The 23,556-nt window shown below is 46.3% G+C and overlaps 1 protein-coding gene across 2 annotated transcripts; it reads left to right on the top strand.

Annotated features, from left to right (window-relative positions):
* The first annotated feature begins 2,971 nt into the window (after nucleotides 1–2,971).
* On the top strand, nucleotides 2,972–21,595 carry LOC139259588 (interferon-induced protein with tetratricopeptide repeats 5-like). 2 transcript variants are annotated; one of them, XM_070875078.1, is made up of 2 exons: nucleotides 2,972–3,113; nucleotides 18,953–21,595. In XM_070875078.1, the coding sequence occupies exons 1-2, from the start codon at nucleotides 3,097–3,099 to the stop codon at nucleotides 20,403–20,405; spliced, it is 1,470 nt and encodes a 489-aa protein (XP_070731179.1). In that variant the 5' UTR covers nucleotides 2,972–3,096; the 3' UTR covers nucleotides 20,406–21,595. The 2 variants fall into 2 exon arrangements, with proteins under 2 accessions (XP_070731179.1, XP_070731180.1); XM_070875079.1 differs by lacking the exon at nucleotides 2,972–3,113 and adding an exon at nucleotides 13,398–13,536.
* The last annotated feature ends 1,961 nt before the right edge of the window (nucleotides 21,596–23,556 follow it).

Here is a 23,556-nt window from a genome sequence, read left to right as displayed (position 1 = left end):
AACAACCGCGGGCCCTTTGCTCAATAAAACCTGGCGGGACAGCATCAGAGTCCCGAATAAGAGATGAATTATTTTTTGGTGGGGGACAGGATGAGTGCCAGTGCTCCTTCAGAATAATGTGGGCTTAATTTTATTCATCCCACTGCTGACAAGGAGCCTCAGTCACTGACATTGTTAAAACGGGATGGTCGGTATCACGCCTGAAGAAAGATTATGTTCTCTCTCTCCCTGTAACGAGCCGCCCGCAGCTCCCTGATTTCCTGCCTCTTCAATGGAAGCGGTTAATTTCCACCACGGCTAAGGGATATAAAAAATAAGTTAAAATGATGAAAAATAATAAAGCTTTATAGTTGCAGATACAGATTTCCCAATGAGAAATGTTAATTTGCTGTAATATCAGAGATTGAGTGTTAAAATAACCAATAAAAAGATACTATAACTACAATTTTATTTGTGTCATTGATCTGTGCTAATGCTGACAGTAAGTGTCACTCATAATCCACACTTTGTGATGGTGAACTGTACCAGCTCTGTAAGGAACATTCAGACCAGCCTTTAACACAGGCAGTAAACTAAACAGCTGTTGATTGTGGAGTGAAACATGGCCCTTACACTGCTAGCTGTAGCCACAGTGCTATTAGAGAAAGGTGAGGGAGGAATGGTTGGGAAGATCCAGAGGAATGGGACAATGGAAGAATCTAACATTGGGAGAGGCTGCAGACGCCTCACATCATATTTAGACCTATTGGAAAAGCAGCCCCTGGAAGGGTTCAGCTTTTCTGTGGAGGTATTGTCCCAGGTCTGTGCAATGCTGGAAACTAGTTTTAAGGTATTGGAGGGGCTGCACAGACACCTGTGTGTGGGAGGGCGGAGGGGGGGGGGGGGCTAAATTGGACAGCCCCGAAGACATAAGAACATTCAAAATCAGAGCAGGAGGAGGCCATTTGGCCCTTCGAGCCTGCTCCGCCATTCAATGAGATCATGACTGATGTACCTCAATTCCACCTTCCCGCACTATCCCCATATCCTTTAATTCCCTTTGTTCCCAAAATTTTATCGGCCTCTGTCTTGAATATACTCAACGACTGAGCATCCACAGCTCTCTGGGGTAGAGAATTGCCAAGGTTCACACCCCTTTGAGTGAAGACATTTCTCCTCATCTCAGTCCTAAATTGCCTATCCCTTATTCTGTGACTGTGACCCTGTGTTCTAAATTCCCCAGACAGGGAAAACATTTACCCAGCATTAACCCCCCAGCATTAACCCTGTCAAGCCCCGTAAGAATTTTATATCTTTCAATTTTTCAATTGTGTTAAAACAAATTATCTTTTTTTCACGGGGAACTCTTTTTGGAGCAAGGGAAGAACATTTCCGGTCAAAAGGACTGCTCCTCCCGCTACAATCCCCGGCCGAAAGGACTGTTCCCCACTGGCTGGACCCACTACAATCTCCCGAAAGGACTTTTCCCCACCGGCTGGACCCACTACAATCCCCCCGAAAGAACTGTTCCTCACCGGCTGGACCCACTACAATCCCCTGAAAGGACTGTTCCCCACCGGCTGGACCCACTACAATCCCCTGAAAGGACTGTTCCCCACCGGCTGGACCCACTACAATCCCCTGAAAGGACTGTTCCTCATCGGCTGGACCCACTCCAATCCCCTGAAAGGACTGTTCCTCACCGGCTGGACCCACTACAATCCCGGACTGAAAGGACCCCCCCGGTCACCCTGCGAGTTGAAGTTCAGGAGCCGGAGGGCCATTCGGCCGGAGATTGCAGCGGGTCCCGCCGGTGGGGAGCAGTCCTTTCAGGGGAGTGGGTTTCAGCTTGCATCAGCGTCTCTGGTTGTCCTGGCAACTTCAGCTTTTCGCGCATGCCCAGAGAGTTTTTACCGTAGACTTGTAGCTCCGCCCCAAACTAACTTCGGAGAGCGTTGCACCAATTCAAATATTTCTTTGACGAAAGTCCCAATTTTTTTTCTCTGCCGCAAACGCACAGAAAAAAATCATACATTAACATGTGTGGGCATCAAAAATCCAGCAAATAGAAAATAGGGGCCTTTATCTCTCTGCAGCCTCTTTGTGTGCTCCTCTCAGCTTGCTTTCCCACCTAACTTTGTATCATCAGCAAAGTTGGATACGTTTTACACCGTCCCTTCATCGAAGTCATTAATATAGATTGTAAGTAGCTGAGGCCCAAACACTGAACCTTGAGGTACCCCTCTAGTCACAGCCTGCCAAACTTAAACATTCTTGTTTATTCCTACTCTCTGTTTTCTGTCCATTAACCAGTTTCAATCCATGCTAATATATTACCCCCAATACCATGAGACGTAATTTTGTGTAATAACCTCTTGTGTGACACCTTATCGAATGTTTTTTGAAAATCCAAATACACTACACCCACTGGTTTTCCCCTTATCCATCCTGCAAGTTACATCTTCAAAAAACTCAAAACAGATTTGTCAAACACGATTTCCCATTCATAAAAGATGGATGCAGGGATCATGAAGTGCGATTAACCTGTGGCTGTTAATTGCAATGCAGGCAGCAAGTCAACTTTGTGCTGCATGTTCAGCCATGAACTCATTGAATGGCGGTGCAGGCTAGAAGGGCCGAATGGCCTACTCCTGCACCTATTTTCTATGTTTCTATGTCTATGTCTGACTTCCTCTTTCATAATTGTCAAGAATTAATTCATTCACTCAATAGCTCATGCAGATCCTCATTGGAGGTTGATAGTGTAAATGCTAATACATTCTGAACTAGTTAATGTTAGTTTTGTGAGTTAAATTCTAATCAGCAGCAGCATTGGAGGAGAGGCAAGATTTAAACAGCAGAGGAGAGATCAGTGTAGACCTAATCAGCAGCAGCATTGGGGGAGGGACAAGATTTGATCAGCAGAGGAGAGACCAGCGTAAACCTAATCAGCAGCAGCATTGGAGGAGCAGAGAGGAGAAAAATCCAGCAGTGACATCACAGGACAGCTGGTAAATGATTGGAGCTGAGGCGGACCAGAGCGAGAGCGAGAGCGAGTGCTGAGCAACTCAACACAGGCTGAATTTGAAATAGTGACGTCAGAGTAAAAAAGCCAAAATGACATCGGCACAAAGGTGAGTAGCTGGTGAGTGTTTTTTTAAATTTAAAGTTTATTTCTCCCAGGTTAGTTCATAGTCTATTAAATATGTCTGTACAAGATGGTTTTTTAGACCAGTATGTTGAGCAGTCTATGAGGGAACAGGCTATCCTAGATTGAATATTCTGCAATGAGATGACATTAATTAATAGTCTTGTTGCGCGCGGTCCTTCAGGGAAGAGTGACCATATCATGATAGAATTCTTTATTTCGATAGAAAGTGAAGTAGTCCAATCCAAAACAAGTATCCTAAATCTAAACACAGGAAACTACGAAGGTATGAGGAATGAATTGGCTATGATAGATTGAGAAGATTCATTAAAAGGCATGATGGTGGATAGGCAATATCTAACATTTAAGGAACGAATGCATGAAATGCAACAGTTATACATTCCTTTCTGGTGCAAAAACACAAAAGGAAAAGTGGCCCGACCATGGCTAGCAAAAGAAATTAAGGATAGTAATAAGTGAGGTTATCCACTTTGGTTGCAAAAACAGGAAGGCAGAATATTATCTGAATGGTGACAGATTAAGAAAAGGGTAGGTGCAACGAGACCTGGGTATCATGGTACATCAGTCACTGAAGGTCGGCATGCAGGTACAGCAGGCAGTAAAGAAGGCAAATGGCATGCTGGCCTTCATAGCAAGGGGATTTGAGTATAGGAGCAGGGAGGTCTTACTACAGTTGTACAGGGCCTTGGTGAAACCACACCTTGAGTATTGTGTGCAGTTTTGGTCTCCTAATCTGAGGAAGAACATTCTTGCTATTGAGGGAGTGCAGTGAAGGTTCACCAGCTTGATTCCCGGGATGGCAGAACTGACATATGAAGAAAGACTGTATCGACTAGGCTTATATTCACTGGAATTTAGAAGTATGAGGGGGGATCTCATAGAAACATATAAAATTCTGACAGGATTGGACAAGTTAGATGCAGGAAGAATGTTCCCGATGTTGAGGAAGTCCAGAACCAGGGGTCACAGTCTAAGGATAAGGATTAAGCCATTTAGGACCGAGATGAGGAGAAACCTCTTCACCCAGAGAGTGGTGAACCTGTGGAATTCTCTACCACAGAAAGTTGTTGAGGCCAGTTTGTTAGATATATTCAAAAGAGAGTTAGATGTGGCCCTTATGGCTAAAGGGATCAAGGGGTATGGAGAGAAAGCAGGAATGGGGTACTGAAGTTGCATGATCAACCATGATCATATTGAATGGTGGTGCAGGCTCGAAGGGCCGAATGGCCTACTCCTGCATCTACTTTCTATGTTTCTATGTTTCTATTCACAGAGGGGTCATACAAAGTTGCCAGAAAAAGTAGGAAGCCTGAGGATTATTGGGAGCAGTTCAGAATTCAGCAAAAAAGGACCAAGAGATTGATTAAGAAAGGAAAAATAGAGTATGAGAGTAAACTTGCAAGAAACATAAAAACCGACTGCAAAAGTTTCTACAAGTATGTAAAAAGAAAAAGATTAGTGAAGACAAATGTAGATCCTTTACAGTCAGAAACGGGAGAATTTATAATGGGGAACAAGGAAATGGCAGAACAATTAAATAAATACTTTGGTTCTGTCTTCACGCAAGACGACACAAATAACATCCCAGAAATGCGAGGGAACCAAGGGTCGAGTGAGCAAGAGGAATTAAAGGAAATGATTATTGGTAAGAAAATAGTGCTGGAGAAACTAATAGGACTGAGGGCCGATAAATCCCCAGGGCCTGATAATCTGCATCCCAGAGAACTAAAAGAGGTAGCCATGGAAATAGTGGCTGCATTGGTTGTCATTTTCCAAAATTCTATAGATTATGGAACAGTTCCTGCAGATTGGAGGGTGGCAAATGTAACCCCATTATTTAAAAAAGGAGGGAGCGAGAAAACAGGGAACTACACACCGGTTAGCCTAACATCAATAGTAGGAAAAATGCTAGAGTCTATTATGTAGGATGTGATAACGGCACACTTAGAAACTATCAAAAGGATTAGACAAAATCAACATGGATTTGTGAAAGGAAAATTGTGTTTTACAAACTTACTGGAGATTTTTGAGGATGTAACTGATAGAATAGATAAGGGAGAACCAGTGGATGTAGTGTATTTGGATTTTCAGAAGGCCTTTGGTAAAATCCCACATAAGACATTAGTGTGCAAAATTAAAGCACATAGGATTGGGGGCAATATACTGGCATGGGATTGAAAATTGGTTAACTGACAGGAAACAGAGAGTAGGAATAAACGGGTCTTTTTCGGGGTGGCGGGCAGTGACTAGTGGGGTACCATAAGGATCCGTGCTTAGGCCTCAGCTATTCAAAATATATATATAAATGATTTGGATGAGGGAAGCTAATGTAATATTTCCAAGTTTGCTGACGACACAAAACTAGGTGGGATTGTGAGTTGTGAGGAGGATGCAAAGACTCTGCAAGGTGATTTAGATAGGTTGAGTGAGTGGGCAAACACATGGCAGATGCAGAATAACGTGGATAAATGTGAAGTTATCCACTTTGGTAGAAAAAACATAAAGACAAAGTATTATTTAAATGGTGATAGCTTGGGAAATGTCGATGTACAAAGAGACCTGGGTGTCCTTGTACACCAGTCATTGAAAGCAAACATGCCGGTGCAGTCAGCAGTTAGTAAGGGAAATGGTATGTTGGCCTTCATTGCAAGAGGATTTGAGTACAGGAGCAAGGATGTCTTACTACAGTTATACAGAGCCTTGGTGAGACCATACCTGGAATATTGTGTGCAGTTTTGGGCTCCTTACCTAAGAAAGGATATACTTGCCATAGAGAGAGTGCAGCGAAGGTTCACCAGACTGATTCCTGGGATGGCAGGACTGTCGTATGAGGAGAGATTGGGTCAACTCGGCCTGTCTTCATTGAAACGTATAAAATTCTGATGGGGTTGGGCAGACTGGATGCGGGGAGGATCTTTCCGGTGACTGGGAAGTCTGGAACAAGAGGTCACAGTCTCAGGATACAGGGTAGGAAATTTCGGACTGAGATGTGGAGAAATTTCTTCACTTGACACAAAAGGCATCAAGGGGCATGGGGAGAAAGCGAGAATATGGTGTTGAGATAGAGGATCAGCCATGATCATATTGAATGGTGGTGCAGGCTGGAAGGGCCGAATGGCCTACTATTGCTCCTATTTTCTCAATAGAGGCATGACAGGGCAGCTCAGTCCCGTGGTATGCACACTCTGCCATGTGGGAACTCCAGGACACTTCCCGTGTCCTGGACAAACACATGTGTAGGAAGTGTCGTCAGCTGGAGGAGCTCGAGCTCCGGGTTTTGGAGCTTGAGTAGCAACGGGCATCACTGCGGTGCATCCGTTAGGCTGAGAACTTCGGGAATAGCATGTTTCAGGAGATGGTCACTCAGCACCCTAGGAGTGAGCAGCCAGGGAGGAAATGGGTGACTGCCAGACAGAAGAGGAGGACCAGGCATGTAGTGCAGGACTCTCCTGTGTGCATCTCGCTTTCCAATCTGGGTTCTGTTCTGAGTACTGGTGAGGGCGATGGCTCCTCTGGGTTCCAGAGCAAAGTACACAGCACCACGGGTGGCTCAGCTGTACAGGGGGGAGAAAGGAGAGAGGGAGAGTAATAGTAGTAGAGGATTCGATCATTACAGGAGCAGAGAGGCATTTCTGCGGCTGCAGGCGGGACTCCAGGATAAAGTGTTGCCTCCCTGCAGCCAGAGTTAAGGATGTCTCTGAGCGACTGCAGAACATTCTGAGAGGGGAGGGTGTAAGTATTTCTAAATCTAGTTCCCCATTATACACAGTTCTTTGACTTCAGGATTTATAAAGAACAAAATACACACGGCTCAGGGTTTTGGATCAACGAAGATTTGTTCGTTTATTGAACATACACACAATTACTGCCCAGTATAAATCCCTACGATTTTTATTGGACGGATTAACCCCAAAATACAAACCCCTATGAAAGGGTAATTTGCATCAGCACATGATTTGACTGGAAACGTACAATCACCAATTCCCCGGCTGTCTGCTGAGGTTGACTGTAGGCCCAGATCTTAGTTGCAGCTTGAGTCCCGAAGACACACTGCTGTCTGTTGCTGTTTCGATACTGTTCCTGTACTGGCTTTCCCCTCGGAAATGGCTCTTCTTTATACCAAAGACCAACTTGCAACCTCAAAACAGATTTCCTTTCCCTCCTGTGAAGACAATGGCAGCATCAAATGTGTGAATGTCTCTCGCAGGGAATTCTTGGTGGCTAATTGTCCCTCATTTAGGGTCATTGTCCATGATTACTCTGGCCACCGCCTGTCTGTCGTGTGAAGTCCTTTCTGACAATATAACCTTCCCAAGGTGACTTCATTGTTGGTTTCCAGTCGCATTCTTATTCAAATGGTTCAGGGCCCAGTCTCGGCCTGCACTGATACCAGCCTTTCTGGGACCATGGTCTAAGGTACGCCTCTTTAACAATGTAACCCCTGAAGGTAAATGAATATGTGAATGGTCCTGTATCTTTTCAGACAGAAACCATTGAAGGTGTGAATGTCTCTCTTCTGGTGCTATTGTCTGTGTTGATTAGATGAAATGGCAGTTAGCCTGCATCATTGTCTCTGATGGTGTCTCATGGTTTTGCTGCAATGTTAGAATTAACCCTTTGCTGCCCAACTCTTTTTGTGGGCTGTAATGCAGTTCTGAGTTTTTATATTTAATAGTCCAATTTTTAGCGTTGGGGGGTGAGGGGGGAGGAACGGAGCCTACAAGGGTGAACAGCCAGAGGTCATGGTCCATATTGGTAAATGATAAACCCAGCAATTACAGGCCAGTGAGTTTAACCCCGGTAGTGTGAAGCTTTGAGAAACAGTGATCAGGGACAAAATGAACAGTCACTTGGATAAGTGTGCATTAATTAAAGATAGCCAGCATGGATTTTTTAAAGGCAAATAGTGTTTCATTAACTTGATTAAGTTTTTTGATGAGGTGACAGAGAGCGTTGATGAGGGTAATGCGATTTCCAAAAGGCGTTCAACAAACTGGCTCAAAATAGACTTGCCAGGAACGTTGAAGCCCATGGAATAAAAGGGGCAGTGGCAGCATGGTTACAAAATTCGCGAAGGGACAGGAAACAGATTCCATAAAATTGCCCCTCGTCCTGATTGGGGGCGGTAACCTTCTGGGGCTGGGACTCCTTGTGCCCGGCTCGGGAGTCCCACCCGGGGTGTGGAATTTGGCCCTTCCGCCCCTCAACAGAGGTGGAGCGCCATTGGAGATTGTTCGTGTCCGTGGAGGGGCGCTCCCGGGGCAGTAGGATGGCCCTGACTTCGGAGCCCAGCGCCCTGCTGGCAGCATCAGCGTCTCGTGTCTGCTCCGTTAGCACTGATGTGGCAGAATGTCCCTCAGGTTCAATTAAAGGGGAGGGCTGCTGTGTGCTCTGCAGTCCCGTTGGTGGCTGCCACTGGGCCAACAGGGACACCCTCGATTGGGCCAACAGTGCGGCTCTCATAACAGAGTGCCGGGCTGCAGGATTGCGGTTCTGTCGAGGCGAGGACCACCATTGTCGGGCTGACAGGGAGTCGGGTAACAGAAAAATAAAGCGGCCCACGGCGCAAACGGCCTCCCCATTCGGGTGTAGTGTCGGCGGTGGATGTCCGCGGGTTCGCGACTTGTGAAGCTGGCGGTGATATCGGCCGACGCCATCCTCGCCGCCCGCTGAGTATTTTCCTCCGCCGGGCGCAAAGGGGTCAGCGCGGGGTGGTGACGGGTCCGTGTGCACGCCGATGGTATCATCGTCGTGAATGCGCCAGCCCGGGGCACAAATCGTGGGGTGCGGCGTTAACGGTACAACACCCCCAAAACCTCCGGGGCAATTTCCACGGGGGCACTATCGTCCTCTTCCCCCGGGCGATAACCTCGTTGCGTCCCATTAGTGTCCATTAGCGCGAATGGAGCTATAAAAATGGTCAATTTGGCCCTCAGAGATTAGTGGTTAACGGTTGTTTTTAGGACTGGAGGTAGGTACACATTGCTGTTCCCCGGGGATCACTTCTGCGACCACTGCTTTTCTTGATATATAATAATGACTTGGACATGAATGCACAGGGCACAATTTCAAAATTTGCAGATGAGACAAAATTTGGAAGTATAGTGAACAGTGAGCAGGAGAGTGATCGATTTCAGCAAGTCATAGACGGGCTGGTGAAATGGGCGGACACGATGCAGATGAAATTTAATGCAGAAAAGTGTGAAGTGATACATTTTGGTCGCAAGAATGAGGAAAGGACATATAAACTAAATGGTACAATCCGAAACAGGGTGAATGAATAGTGGGTATGTGTGCACAAATTGTTGAAGGTGGCAGGGCAGGATGAGAAAGCAGTTACAAAGGCTTACGGGATCCTGGGCTTCATAAATAAAGGTAGAGAGTACAAAAGTGTGTAAATTATGATGAACGTGTATAAAACACTGGTGTGGCCCCAACTGGGGCATTGTGTCCAATTTTGGGCACCACACTTTACGAAGGATGTGAAGGCCTTAGAGAAGCTGCAGAAAAAATGAACAAGAATGATTCCAGGAATGAGGAACTTCAGTTATGTTGGTCAACTGGAGAAGCTGGGGCTTTCTCCTTGGAGCAGAGAAGATGGAGATGGAGCTTTGATAGAGGTGTTCAAAATAATGAGGGGTCTGGACAAAGTAGCTAGAGAGAGAAACTGTTCCCATAGGCAGAAGAGTCAAGAACCAGAGGAATCAGATTCAACGTGATTGGCAAAAGAACCAAAGGTGATGTAAGAAAAAATGTTTGTACGCAGCGAGTGGTTGGGTTCTGAATGCACTGCCTGAAAGGGTGGTGGAGGCAGACTCAATCTTATCTTTCAAAAGGGAATTGGATAAGTATCTGAAGGAAAAACAAATTGCCGGGCTACAGGGAAAGGACAGGGGAGTGGGACTACCTGAGAGTCGCCACAGGCTCAATGGGCTGAATGGCCTTCTTCCATGCTGTAACCATTCTATGGTTCAATGAATTCAGGCATAGACTGGGCGGTAAATGACAGGAGTTAATGTGAAGAGTCGAGGATTTGTCTGGTGCCTTTGGTTCGTATCCCTGTCAGGGTATATATATATTTTTTTATTCGTTCATGGGATGTGGGCATTGCTGGCAAGGCCAGCATTTATTGCCCATCACTACTTGCCCTTGAGCAAGTTATTGTGAGCCGCCATTGTGAACCACCGCAGACCCTATGATGAAGGTGCTCCCACAGTGGTTAGGGCGTGAGTTCCAGGATTTTGACCCAGCAATGATGAAGGAACGGCGATATATTTCCAAGTCAGGATGGCGTGTAACTTGGAGGTGATGGTGTTCCCATGTACCTGCTGCCCTTGTCCTTCTAGATGGTTGGGGGCACGTGTTTGGGAGGTGCTGCCAAAGAAGCCTTGGCGAGTTGCTGCAGTGCATCTTGTAGATGGTACACACTGCAGCCACGGTGAGCTAGTGGTGGAGGGAGTGAATGTTTAAGGTGATGGAAGGGCTGCCAATGAAGCAGGCTGCTTTGTCCTGGATGGTGTCAAGCTTCTTAAGTGTTTTTGCACAGAGTCCGCTCCGTCGAGCAGGATGAGACGTGTTCGCGTTTCTTCTTCCAAAAGGTACACAGGGGGAGCTCTGTGATCACCAGCGACGTCTTCGCAGCCTGACATGCTGAGGATCAGCAAATCCTTCTCTGCCGGGCTGTACAACGTCAAGCCCACAGACCGCGCGGCCTCGCAGTCTTTCCTGTCGTCTATCTCAGAGGTCTTAGACCACAGCGAGCGGGAGAGTCTCGATCACCCACTAACTCTGGACGAGCTGACAAAGGCCGTCCCGTCCCTCATGATGAGTAAAACTCCCGGAAGCGACGGTTTACCGGTCTAGTTGTATTCGGCTCTGTGGGACTGGATAGGCCCAGGCCTGCTGGAAGTGTACGGGGGTATGCTTCTGGCCGGCAGCATGTCAGAATCGATGAGGAAAGGCATCATCACCCTCATCTACAAGCAGAAGTGGGAGAGGGAGGAAATCAAAAACTGGCGGCCATTTCGCTGCTCAATGTGGTCGACAAGATCCTGTCAAAGGTCATCGCAAACAGGGTCAAGTCTGCTCGGGAGCTGGTGATCCGGCAGGAAGATCTCTGATAGCCTCGCGCTACTCAGGGATACGATCGCCTACGTGCGGGACAGGAGGGTGGACACCTGTTTAATCAGCTTGCCTTTGACAGGATATCGCACACGTACGTGATGGACGTGCTCTCCAAATGGGGTTTGGGGAGGGTATCCGCAATTGGATCCAACTGCTCTACACAGACATCAGTAGCACAGTTCTAATCAATGTGCGGGAAACTGGAAGCTTTCCGATCAGGTCTGGAGTCAGGCAAGGCTGTCCCCTCTCCTCTGTTTTGTTTGTGTGTTGTATCGAGCCCATTGCCGAGTCCATCAGGAAGAATGCGGGCATTAGGCGGGTGACAATCCCAGGCAGCGGAGGCGTTCAGGTCAAGACCTCCCTGTACATGGACGACGTCACCATCTTTTGCTCGGATCCGCAGTCAGTCCGCGGATTGCTCACAATCTGTGACCAGTTTGAACGGCGGCGAAGGTCAGTCGCAGCAAAAGCGAGGCCATGTTCTTTGGAAGCTGGTCTGACCGATCCTTTATTCCCTTCACCGTGAAGTCAGATTACCTGAAGGTGTTGGGAATATGGTTCGGAGCGGACGGGGCGTGCGTGAAAAACTGGAAGGAGCGTATCGCTAAAGCCAAACATAAACTGGGATGGTGAAAGTTGTGCTCACTTTCCATTACAGGAAAGAACCTGGTCACGAGGAGTGAGGTGCTCTCGGTGTTGTACGTGGTGCAGGTCTGGCCCATACCCCACTCCTGTGCCGTGGCAGTCACCCGAGTCATCTTCCATTTCATCTGGAGATCGAAAATGGACCGTGTCCGCAGAGACATGATGTACAAATCTCTGGACAAGGAGGGAAAGGACGTTCCAAACGTGGCCCTCATCCTGATGGCCACCTTTGTGTGCGGCTGCATTAAGCTGTGCATCGACTCTTCGTACGCAAACACCAAGTGTCACTACGTGCTGAGATTCTATCTGTCCCCGGTGTTGCGAAGGATGGGTCTGGCCAGGCTGCCACGGAACGCTCCGACCAGTTGGACCATGCCTCAGCACCTGTCCTTCGTGGAAAGGTTTTCAAGAAAAACACCTTTGACCACAAGGCCATAAAGCAGTGGTCAGCACGCAAGGTCCTGGACGCCCTACAAAAGAAGGAGATGATGGATCCTGTCGGACGGTTCCCCGAGCAGACTGTCGAACTCGTTTGGCAGAATGTCTCATCGGCAGAGCTTTCATACAAGCACCAAGACGTAGCTTGGTTGACGGTGAGATGGGCCCTACCCGTCAGGTCCTTCATACACAGCCGGGGTTTCAGAGACACGGCACTCTAGCCCTGAGTCGGCTGTGGTGCGGACGAGACTGACATCCATCTCTTTCGGGATTGCCCCTTTGCAAGGCAGGTCTGGAAGGAGATGCAGTGGTAGCTGTCGAGGTTCATCGCAAGCAGCTCCGTAACACAGGACTCTGTGCTCTACGGACTGTTCCCCGGGACACACACCGAGACAGACATCATCTGCTGCTGGAGAGCCATTAACTCGGTGAAAGACGCACTTTGGTCTTCCCAAAACTTGCTGGTCTTCCAGAGCAAGGAGATGTCCACAGCCAAGTGTTACAGACTGGTGCAATCCAAGATCCAGGAGTACGTACTGAGGGACGCACTAAAGATTGGTGCAGTTGCCGCAAAGACATGATGGAGAAGAGGCACAGTTTAAGGCCCTTCCGCCACGGTAAACCCAGGGTATGAAATCAGACCCCCCTCGGGCTGTACTTGTTAATCTGCTTGTATACACAGAGCACCATGTGCTGAAAAACACCTGTGTTGTGCCATGTATAATGAAAGTCTCTGCACTCTTTAGTAACTTGTAAAAAAATGTAAATGTATCCCCATCTGTTCCATGTACTGTTTTTTCTGCATAGTGCTACATGTAACGTGATTGGTGATCGGTATTGAAATGTATCCTGGAATCAAACAGGTTCGACCTTTTGGGCCAAGTGGTCTTTTTCAGTTGCTGAACCGGCCTATGTTTATAATCGGCTCCATGGGGTTCTGTGTCAGCACACAATGTTACTGTGTGACACCAGAATTTCCTGAACAGGAATGTTGCTTCTGAGTTTCCATTTCTCGGTTTAGTTTCTATTCACTTTCAGGAAATGATTCATAGCGATTAATGACTGAACGGTATAAATGAGCTGAAAAACAACACTCCAAACATTCGGTCAACTCACCATTGGAAGGACAGTTGGAGCTGACGAAAAAATTCAACACATTGTCCATCGATCAGCATTATGAGGTAAAGATCATTATAATAACTTCTGTATTTAAATTTACATGTAGACTATCGATCAAGGAACTAGTTTTCAGAAATAAAGTAGCTTACATTACAAAGCAGTTGAAATGCAGAGAGCTGGGATTAGTGGCTCACAGTGAGACACACAGATAAGGGAACACTGCTGGACCAAGACTGGTGATAGTCAGTAAACATGAGGCAAAAGGCAGACCTGTTCATAGGATTATAACTCAAACAACAATTTACATTATTTTGGACTGGGCTCTGTTGAAAGTACAAAGTTAAACTTGAATATTATACTGTCGTGGAAAGGCGCATTCTGTAAGTGCCCTCAGGTCATATGCAGAGTTTGAAGAAAGAAAGTTTCACTTTGTGTTCCATGGGAATCTAGAAGGGATCTACTAATGTAAAATAGTGATTTCCAGCACTTTCATATATCCAAACTAAAGCAACCTGAACTATAAAGCAAAGGGAGAGTACAGCATGGACTGGGATGGGGGGATGGACACAGCATGAAATGCAGGAGGAGAGTGCCAGCTTAAAGTGTGTAGGAGAAGGAAAAGTGCTGACTTACATTGAGAATGGGGACGGGGGAGAAGAGTGCTGACATGAACTGGGGGAAAGGACAGGTGCAGCAGTTTGAACGGAGCAGCAAAGGGAGGAAAGCCACCATGAACTGGGGCAGGGGTAAGAATGACAGCTTGGATTGTGGGGGGAGGGAGACGAGAGCCAACAGGAACAAGAGGCAGGCGGAGTAGAGTGCAAGGAGAAGCTGGGATGGCTGGGGGATGAAATGTATCGACGTGAGTTTAACAGCAAGGAAGAAAGAATTTGTATTGATGTAACACCTTATCACACCTCTCAGAAATGTCCCAAAGTGCTTCACATTCAGTGAATTATTTTGCAGTGTAGTCAGTTGTTTTGTCGGCAAATGTGACAGCTCAGTTTGCACAATAACAACAACTGGCATTTATATAGCGCCTTTAACCTCGGAAAACATTCCAAGGCGCTTCACAGCAACGTAATCAGACAACAATGGACACCGAGGCAAAGAAGGAGATACTTAGAGGGTGGGGTAGATTTTAAGGAGATCTTAAAGGAGGAGAGTGAGGTGGAGAGGTTCAGCGAGGGAATTCCAGAGTATCGGGCCTGTCTGGGCTGATGGCTCAGCCACCATCGGTGGGTGCAGTGGGGGATGGACACGAGCCCGAGTTAGAGGAACACAGAATTCACAGAGGATTATAGAACTGAAGGAGGTTACAGGATACGGAGGGGTGAGGCTGTGAAGGGATTTGAACACCAGGATGAGAATTTTAAATGTGAGACATTGGTGGATCAGGACCCAATGTAGGTCAGCGAACACATGGATGGGTGAGCGGGACTGGTGCAGCTAGCAGAGTTTTAGATGGGCTGACATTTATGAAGGGTGGGAGTTGGGAATCCGGCCAGGAAAACATTGGAGTATCCGAGTCAGGTGGTGAAATTAAATGGATGAGCCAGGGGTGGATCAGGTGATTGGGTGGATGTAGACAGTCTTTGCGATGGAGAGGTTTTGGGCTCGGAAGCTCAGCACACAGCATGTTCCCAAAAATAGCAACAAGATGAAAGACCACCCAATCTGTTTCTGGTGGTGTTGCTCCAGGGAAGAATATTGGAAAATACAACTCCCTGCCTTTCTTCAAATAGTGCCATAGAATCCTTAATGTCCCCCTGAACCACTGGGACAGGCAGAAGCTGCCTTGGTTTAACATCTTGCCTGGACGATGGTGTAGTGGAAGATTTGCAGCAGGGTAAGAGTCAATGCTGAAAATACCATTGTAATGGGCCTGCTTTTCAGTTTCTGCATGTTGGAGTGAGGAATGATCTAGGTCAGAGACAGCAGGGTCCCTGTGGAGGACCAGGTTAGAGATCCTATTTAGTAGTGAATTATTGGACTGCCAATGTGAGAGGGAGAGCGTTTTAGAATTAGCACTGACCTTTTTAGTGAGGTGAGTCCAATTGTGGAATGGAATACTAGAATGAGAAGGAGATGTAATTGGTGAACCAAGAGGCAGACCGAGTAGTTCAACCAATCCTACTGTTTGTTGCAGTAATTAATTCAAATTCGATCCGTGGTCAGGTACAGGAGGATGTGACTACGAGTGAGGAAGGTATGAGGACTCAGGATGGAGTGATGGAGGAGCATCAGCCCATGCTCTTTTCCAACAGGTTCGAGGCTCTTACTCCCTGTATGGACATGAGCAGGGACTGCAGGAAGAATGAGCAAACTGACTACAGCACCGTGGTACAGGGGGAGTAAAAGAAATGTTGTAGTGGTGGGGACAGTATCATTAGGGGGACAGATAAGGTTCACTGCAGCCGAGAGCGTGAGTCCCGAAGGCTGTGTTGCCGGCCCGGTGTCAGGGTTAATGACATCTCCTCAGGGCTGGAGAGGAATTTGGAGTGGGAGGGGGAAGATCCAGTTGTCATGGTCCACTTGGGTACCAACGACATAGATAGGACCAAGACAGAGGTTCTGCTGAGAGAGTATGAGCAGCTAGGGGCCAAATTAAAAAGCAGAACCACAAAGGTAATAATCTCTGGATTAGGAAAAGGGGAGGTGCAACGAGACCTGGGTGTCATGGTACGTCAGTCATTGAAAGTTGGCATGCAGGTACAGCAGGCGGTGAAGAAGGCAAATGGTATGTTGGCCTTCATAGCGAGGGGATTTGAGTACAGGGGCAGGGAGGTCTTACTGCAGTTGTACAGGGCCTTGGTGAGGCCTCACCTGGAATATTGTGTTCAGTTTTGGTCTCCTAATCTGAGGAAGGACGTTCTTGCTATTGAGGGAGTGCAACAAAGGTTCACCAGACTGATTCCAGGGATGGCAGGACTGACATATGAGGAGAGACTGGATCAATTGGGCCTGTATTCACTGGCATTTAGAAGATTGAGAGGGGATCTCATAGAAACATATAAAATTCTGACGGGATTGGACAGGTTCGATGCAGGAAGAATGTCCCCGATGTTGGGGAAGTCCAGAACCAGGGGTCACAGTCTAAGGATAAGGGGTAAGCCATTTAGGACTGAGATGAGAAGAAACTTCTTTACTCAGAGATTTGTTAACCTGTAGAATTCCCTACCGCAGAGAGTTGTTGAGGCCAGTTCATTGGATATATTCAAGAGGGAGTTAGATATAGCCCTTACAATTAAAGGGATCAAGGGGTATGGAGAGAAAGCAGGAAAGGGGTACTGAGGTGAATGATCAGCCATGATCTTATTGAATGGTGGTGCAGGTTCGAAGGGCTGAATGGCCTACTCCTGCACTTATTTTCTATGTTTCTATGTTTCTATTCCTACCCGAGCCATGAGCAAATTTATATAGGGTAAATAAGATCAGCGAGTTAAACACGTGGCTCAAAGACTGGTATGGGAGAAATGGGTTTTGGTTCATGGGACACTGGCACCAGTACAGTGGTCAGAGGGAGCTGTTCCATTGGGACGGGCTCCACACTTAGACTGTGCTGGGACTAGGGTCCTGGCAAATCAAATAACTCGGGCTGTAGAGAGGGCTTGAAGCTGATTCGGGTGAGCGAAAATTTAAAAAGTCAAAGAATAAGGAAAAGGCAATAGATCAAAGTTGCACTGGGGGAAATGAAAACCAGAGAGTGCCAGGAAGGGACAGAATGCATAAACATAAAGGTGTATCAGAAAGTGGGACAGTTGATGAGCAGTGGCAGACATTTAAGGAGATATTTCATAACATGCAACAAAAATATATCCCAATGAGAAGGAAAGACTGTAAGAGAAGGGGTAACCATCCGTGGCTAACTAAGGAAATAAGGAATGGTATCAAATTGAAAAGAAGGGCATACAATGTGGCCAAGATTAGTGGGAGGCCAGAGGACTGGGAAACTTTTAAAATCCAGCAAAGAAGGTCTAAAAAAATGATAAAGAGAGGGAAGATAGATTATGAAAGTAAAATAGCACGAAACATAAAAACAGATAGTAAGAGTTTCTACAGGACCATAAAAAGGAAAAGAATGGCTAAAGTAAATGTTGGTCCCCTAGAAGATGAGACGGGGGAATTAATAATGGAGAACAGGGAAATGGCAGAGACGTTGAACAAATATTTTGTATTGGTATTCAAGGTAGAAGACACTAAAAACATCCCAATATTGGATAATCAAGGGGCTATAGGGAGGGAGGAACTTAATACAATCACTATCACTAATGAAGTAGTACTTGGTAAAATAATGGGACTAAAGGCAGACAAGCCCCCTGGACCTGATAGCTTACAGCCGAGGGTCTTAAAAGAAGTGGGCAAAAATTTTGCAGATCGAGTATAATGTGGAAAAATGTGAGGTTATCCACTTTGGCAGAAAAAATGGAAAAGCAAATTATAATTTAAATGGAGAACAATTGCAAAGTGCTGCAGAACAGGGGGATCTGGGGGTCCTTGTGCATGAAACACAAAAAGTTAGTATGCAGATACAGCAAGTAATCAGGAAGGCAAATGGAATGTTGGCCTTTATTGCAGGGGGGATAGAGTATAAAAGCAGAGAAGTCCTGCTATGGATGTACAGGTATTGGTAAGGCCATACTTGGAGTACTGGAGTGCAATTTTGGTCTCCGTATTTAAGGAAGGATATACTTGCATTGGAGGTTGTTCAGAGAAGGTTCACTCGGTTGATTCTGGAGATGCGGGGGCTGACTTATGAAGAAAGGTTGAATAGGTCGGGCCTATACACATTGGAGTTCAGAAGAATGAGAGGTGATCATATCGAAACATGTAAGATCATGAGGGGGCTCGACAAGATGGATGCAGAGAGGATATTTTCACTCTTCGGGGAAACTAAAACTAGGGGACATAGTCTCAGAATAAGGGGCCGCCCATTTAAAACAGAGATGAGGAGGAATTTCTTCTCAGAGGGTTGGAAATCTATGGAATTCTCGACACCAGAGAGCTGTAGAGGCTGGGTCATTGAATATATTTAAGATGGAGATAGACAGATTTTTGAGCGATAAGAGAATAAAGGTTTATGGGCAGTTGGCAGGGAAGTGGAGCTGAGTCCATGATCAGATCAGCCATGATCTTATTAAATGTTGGAGCAGGCTCAAGGGGACAGGTGGCCTACTACTGCTCCTATTTGTTATGTTCTTGTATCATTGGGAGTGGAGGTGTTTGAGGTGATGCTGCACATTGGGTGAGAAGACTAAATGGCCACGAGCTGGTACATCAGCCAGCATGAAGGAGACCAGTGTAAGTACAGCTGAGATTTGCAGTCATCCCTTTACCGTTAGCAGTGGTTTTTGCAGAGATTTCATGGTCAGTGGGTCCAGGAGTCGGGAGAAGGCTTTAGTTAAAGAAACCGGAGAGAGGGGAGGGCGTGACACAGCCAGTCTGAGACGGGTTTTGATGAATTTTGTTCTCTTGCAGCAACACACAGAAGGATTTGTTGAAAGTGAGTCTCGATTGGCTTCAATGTCACTTCACATGGGGCCCACAGAAAGAAAACATTGACTTGGACGACATGAAGTATAGATTGCAAGATTTAATACAGGCTGGTGTGAAATATCAGGCCAGGTCTTACAACCACCTCGCTTTTGTAAACTGTCTGCAAGGCAACTGTGAAGAGGCAATTCAAAACTTAAAGGAAGCTGAAAAGATTCTGAGGGAGAACCATGAACATGAATTTGAAAGAAGAAGCATCATCACCTATGGAAACTATGCCTGGGTATATTATCACATGGGCCAACTGACAGAGGCCCAGTCCTACCTCGACAAGCTGGAGATGATCTGTAAACAATTTACTGATGGCTCTCAGTATACAGCACTGATACCTGAAGTATACGGGGAGAAGGGTTGGTCACTGTTGAAATGTGGCAGGAAATATTATGAAGAGGCAAAGGAATGTTTTGAGAAGGCTCTGGAGGAAGATCCTGATGACACTGAATGGAACGTTGGCTATGCGACTGTTCTGTTCCGTCTGGAAGGGTTTTCTAGTACCCCAGAGAGTGGTGACCGCAGCCAATCAGTGAAGCGGTTACAACGTGTGCTGGAACTTGATCCAGATGACTCTGTAGCCATGGTGCTGTTGGCTCTAAAACTACAAGAGTTCAATCAAAATGAGGAAGCACTGAAATTAGTTGAACAAGCATTGCAGAAGTCCCCTGATCTTCCATATGTAACTCGTTACGCAGCAAAATTTTACAGAAGAGAAGGAGATGTGGAAAAAGCTGTGGAGCTATTGAAGAAAGCATTAGAAATTACCCCAAACTCAACCTTCATACACCACCAAATAGGTCTGTGTTACAGAAAAAAACTATTTCAACTGATCAAATATCCAGGCAGCAAAGACCCTCGCAATGCTGCTTTTCAACAGAAAGCTGAGTTGATCAAACTATGCAAGTACCATTTTGAAAAGGCATTTGAGCCCCGCCCATTAACATTTATTTGTGCACAACTGGATTTTGCAGAAATCTGTTCATTAAATGGAGAATATCTCAAAGCAGAGGAGATTTACAGTAATCTACTGAAATTAGATGATTTTCATCCTGATAATAAGCAGGCAGTATATGCGCAGTTTGGGTTATATGAAATGCATCACAAAAGATCTGAATCAAATGCCATCAGCTATTTTCTGGAAGGACTTAAAATCCAACGTGACACAGTGGAATGGCAATTGTGTCGCGAAAACTTGAGAAAGATTGCAACAAAACAAATTGACAGGAATCCCAGAGACAGCAAGGCCTTTGGTGTTCTTGGGTTACTGCACCAGCTGGATGGGGAGAAGTGTGAAGCTATTGAGTGCTTTGAAAAGGCCTTGGAGTTTGATTGTGACAATGAAGAATATCTAAGTGCTCTTTGTGAATTACGCCTTTCTATCTAAATCAACGACGACTCTCCCAGCTAAAACTAAACACAGCGGGTAGAGTTTCTGCTTTGGGTGCAAATTGCACTTGAAGTTACGCTGGTTAGCTTACAGTTTAAGTTTCCACTAAATGCATTTGCTTAATCAGAAACGTAAAATCTTCCAAGAACCAGTGCAGTCAGTCAGTGTAACAGAATATAATCAGTTATTTTTTGCATTCAAAATATTCATTGATATATTTAAGAGTGGCAATTGGTGCAGCTTTATTGATACAGCTGAAAATGGATGTAACCTGCAAAATTAAATATTTTTAGTCAGTCTTTCAGCTGTGCTTTACCTGATTTCAGGTGATGTAAATGGCTTTAAAATCTATACTGAACCAGTTATAAGTTTTATTGTTGTACACTAGTCAGACTTTTAATAATTTAAATATTTTTAAGATGTAAAACCTATTAAATTGTGCCTACTAGTGCCTGGGCACCTCAGAAAACCAGCTCAATTTGAAAACGCTCCTCGAAAGGTTGCAAATGGACGCAATGGGCGGAAACTCACCATCCTCGTTATTTCTATCTGGGGGTGTGACCAGTTTTGTGGGCGGCGCCAGCTTCGGGCAGAAAGCTTTTTAAACCAGGGCTAAAGATCCCGGAAATCTCGGTTGAAGCTTGACAGAACTTATGCTCGAGTTTCTGCGATCTTTTACACTGGTTCGGCCGATTTCACCCGGATTGTGCAATTTCCCTGCTACACGGGATGGCCGGTATCATGCCTGAAGAAAGATTAATTTCTCTCTCTCTTTGTGTAACGAGCCGCCCGCAGCTCCCTGATTTGCAGCCTCTTCAATGGATGGGGAACAACAGCCTGTCGGGTGAAGCAACAACCGCGGGCCCTTTGCTCAATAAAACCTGGCGGGACAGCATCAGAGTCCCGAATAAGAGATGAATTATTTTTTGGTGGGGGACAGGATGAGTGCCAGTGCTCCTTCAGAATAATGTGGGCTTAATTTTATTCATCCCACTGCTGACAAGGAGCCTCAGTCACTGACATTGTTAAAACGGGATGGTCGGTATCACGCCTGAAGAAAGATTATGTTCTCTCTCTCCCTGTAACGAGCCGCCCGCAGCTCCCTGATTTCCTGCCTCTTCAATGGAAGCGGTTAATTTCCACCACGGCTAAGGGATATAAAAATAAGTTAAAATGATGAAAAATAATAAAGCTTTATAGCAGATACAGATTTCCCAATGAGAAATGTTAATTTGCTGTAATATCAGAGATTGAGTGTTAAAATAACCAATAAAAAGATACTATAACTACAATTTTATTTGTGTCATTGATCTGTGCTGATGCTGACAGTAAGTGTCACTCATAATCCACACTTTGTGATGGTGAACTGTACCAGCTCTGTAAGGAACATTCAGACCAGCCTTTAACACAGGCAGTAAACTGAACAGCTGTTGATTGTGGAGTGAAACATGGCCCTTACACTGCTAGCTGTAGCCACAGTGCTATTAGAGAAAGGTGAGGGAGGAATGGTTGGGAAGATCCAGAGGAATGGGACAATGGAAGAATCTAACATTGGGAGAGGCTGCAGACGCCTCACATCATATTTAGACCTATTGGAAAAGCAGCCCCTGGAAGGGTTCAGCTTTTCTGTGGAGGTATTGTCCCAGGTCTGTGCAATGCTGGAAACTAGTTTTAAGGTATTGGAGGGGCTGCACAGACACCTGTGTGTGGGAGGGCGGTGGGGCGGGGGGCTAAATTGGACAGCCCCGAAGACATAAGAACATTCAAAATCAGAGCAGGAGGAGGCCATTTGGCCCTTCGAGCCTGCTCCGCCATTCAATGAGATCATGACTGATGTACCTCAATTCCACCTTCCCGCACTATCCCCATATCCTTTAATTCCCTTTATTCCCAAAATTTTATCGGCCTCTGTCTTGAATATACTCAACGACTGAGCATCCACAGCTCTCTGGGGTAGAGAATTGCCAAGGTTCACACCCCTTTGAGTGAAGACATTTCTCCTCATCTCAGTCCTAAATTGCCTATCCCTTATTCTGTGACTGTGACCCTGTGTTCTAAATTCCCCAGACAGGGAAAACATTTACCCAGCATTAACCCCCCAGCATTAACCCTGTCAAGCCCCGTAAGAATTTTATATCTTTCAATTTTTCAATTGTGTTAAAACAAATTATCTTTTTTTCACGGGGAACTCTTTTTGGAGCAAGGGAAGAACATTTCCGGTCAAAAGGACTGCTCCTCCCGCTACAATCCCCGGCCGAAAGGACTGTTCCCCACTGGCTGGACCCACTACAATCTCCCGAAAGGACTTTTCCCCACCGGCTGGACCCACTACAATCCCCCCGAAAGGACTGTTCCCCACCGGCTGGACCCACTACAATCCCCCCGAAAGGACAGTCCCTCACCGGCTGGACCCAGTACAATCCCCGGAAAGGACTGTTCCCCACCGGCTGGACCCACTACAATCCCCCCGAAAGGACTGTTCCCCACCGGCTGGACCCACTACAATCCCCTGAAAGGACTGTTCATCACCGGCTGGACCCACTACAATCCCCCCGAAAGGACTGTTCCCCACTGGCTGGACCCAGTACAATCCCCCCTAAAGGACTGTTCCCCACCGGCTGGACCCACTACAATCCCCTGAAAGGACTGTTCCTCACCGGCTGGACCCACTACAATCCCCCGAAAGGACTGTTCCTCACTGGCTGGACCCACTACAATCCCGGACTGAATGGCCCCCCCCGGTCACCCTGCGAGTTGAAGTTCAGGAGCCGGAGGGCCATTCGGCCGGAGATTGCAGCGGGTCCCGCCGGTGGGGAGCAGTCCTTTCAGGGGAGTGGGTTTCAGCTTGCATCAGCGTCTCTGGTTGTCCTGGCAACTTCAGCTTTTTGCGCATGCCCAGAGAGTTTTTACCGTAGACTTGTAGCTCCGCCCCAAACTAACTTCGGAGAGCGTTGCACCAAATTCAAATATTTCTTTGACGAAAGTCCCAATTTTTTTTCTCTGCCGCAAACGCACAGAAAAAAATCATACATTAACATGTGTGGGCACCAAAAATCCAGCAAATAGAAAATAGGGGCCTTTATCTCTCTGCAGCCTCTTTGTGTGCTCCTCTCAGCTTGCTTTCCCACCTAACTTTGTATCATCAGCA

Source organism: Pristiophorus japonicus, chromosome 3 (assembly GCF_044704955.1).
Source record: "Pristiophorus japonicus isolate sPriJap1 chromosome 3, sPriJap1.hap1, whole genome shotgun sequence".
Classification (NCBI taxonomy): domain Eukaryota; kingdom Metazoa; phylum Chordata; class Chondrichthyes; family Pristiophoridae; genus Pristiophorus; species Pristiophorus japonicus.
Note: the sequence above shows the minus strand (reverse complement) of the source record. Positions and strands in the feature narration are given on the sequence as shown.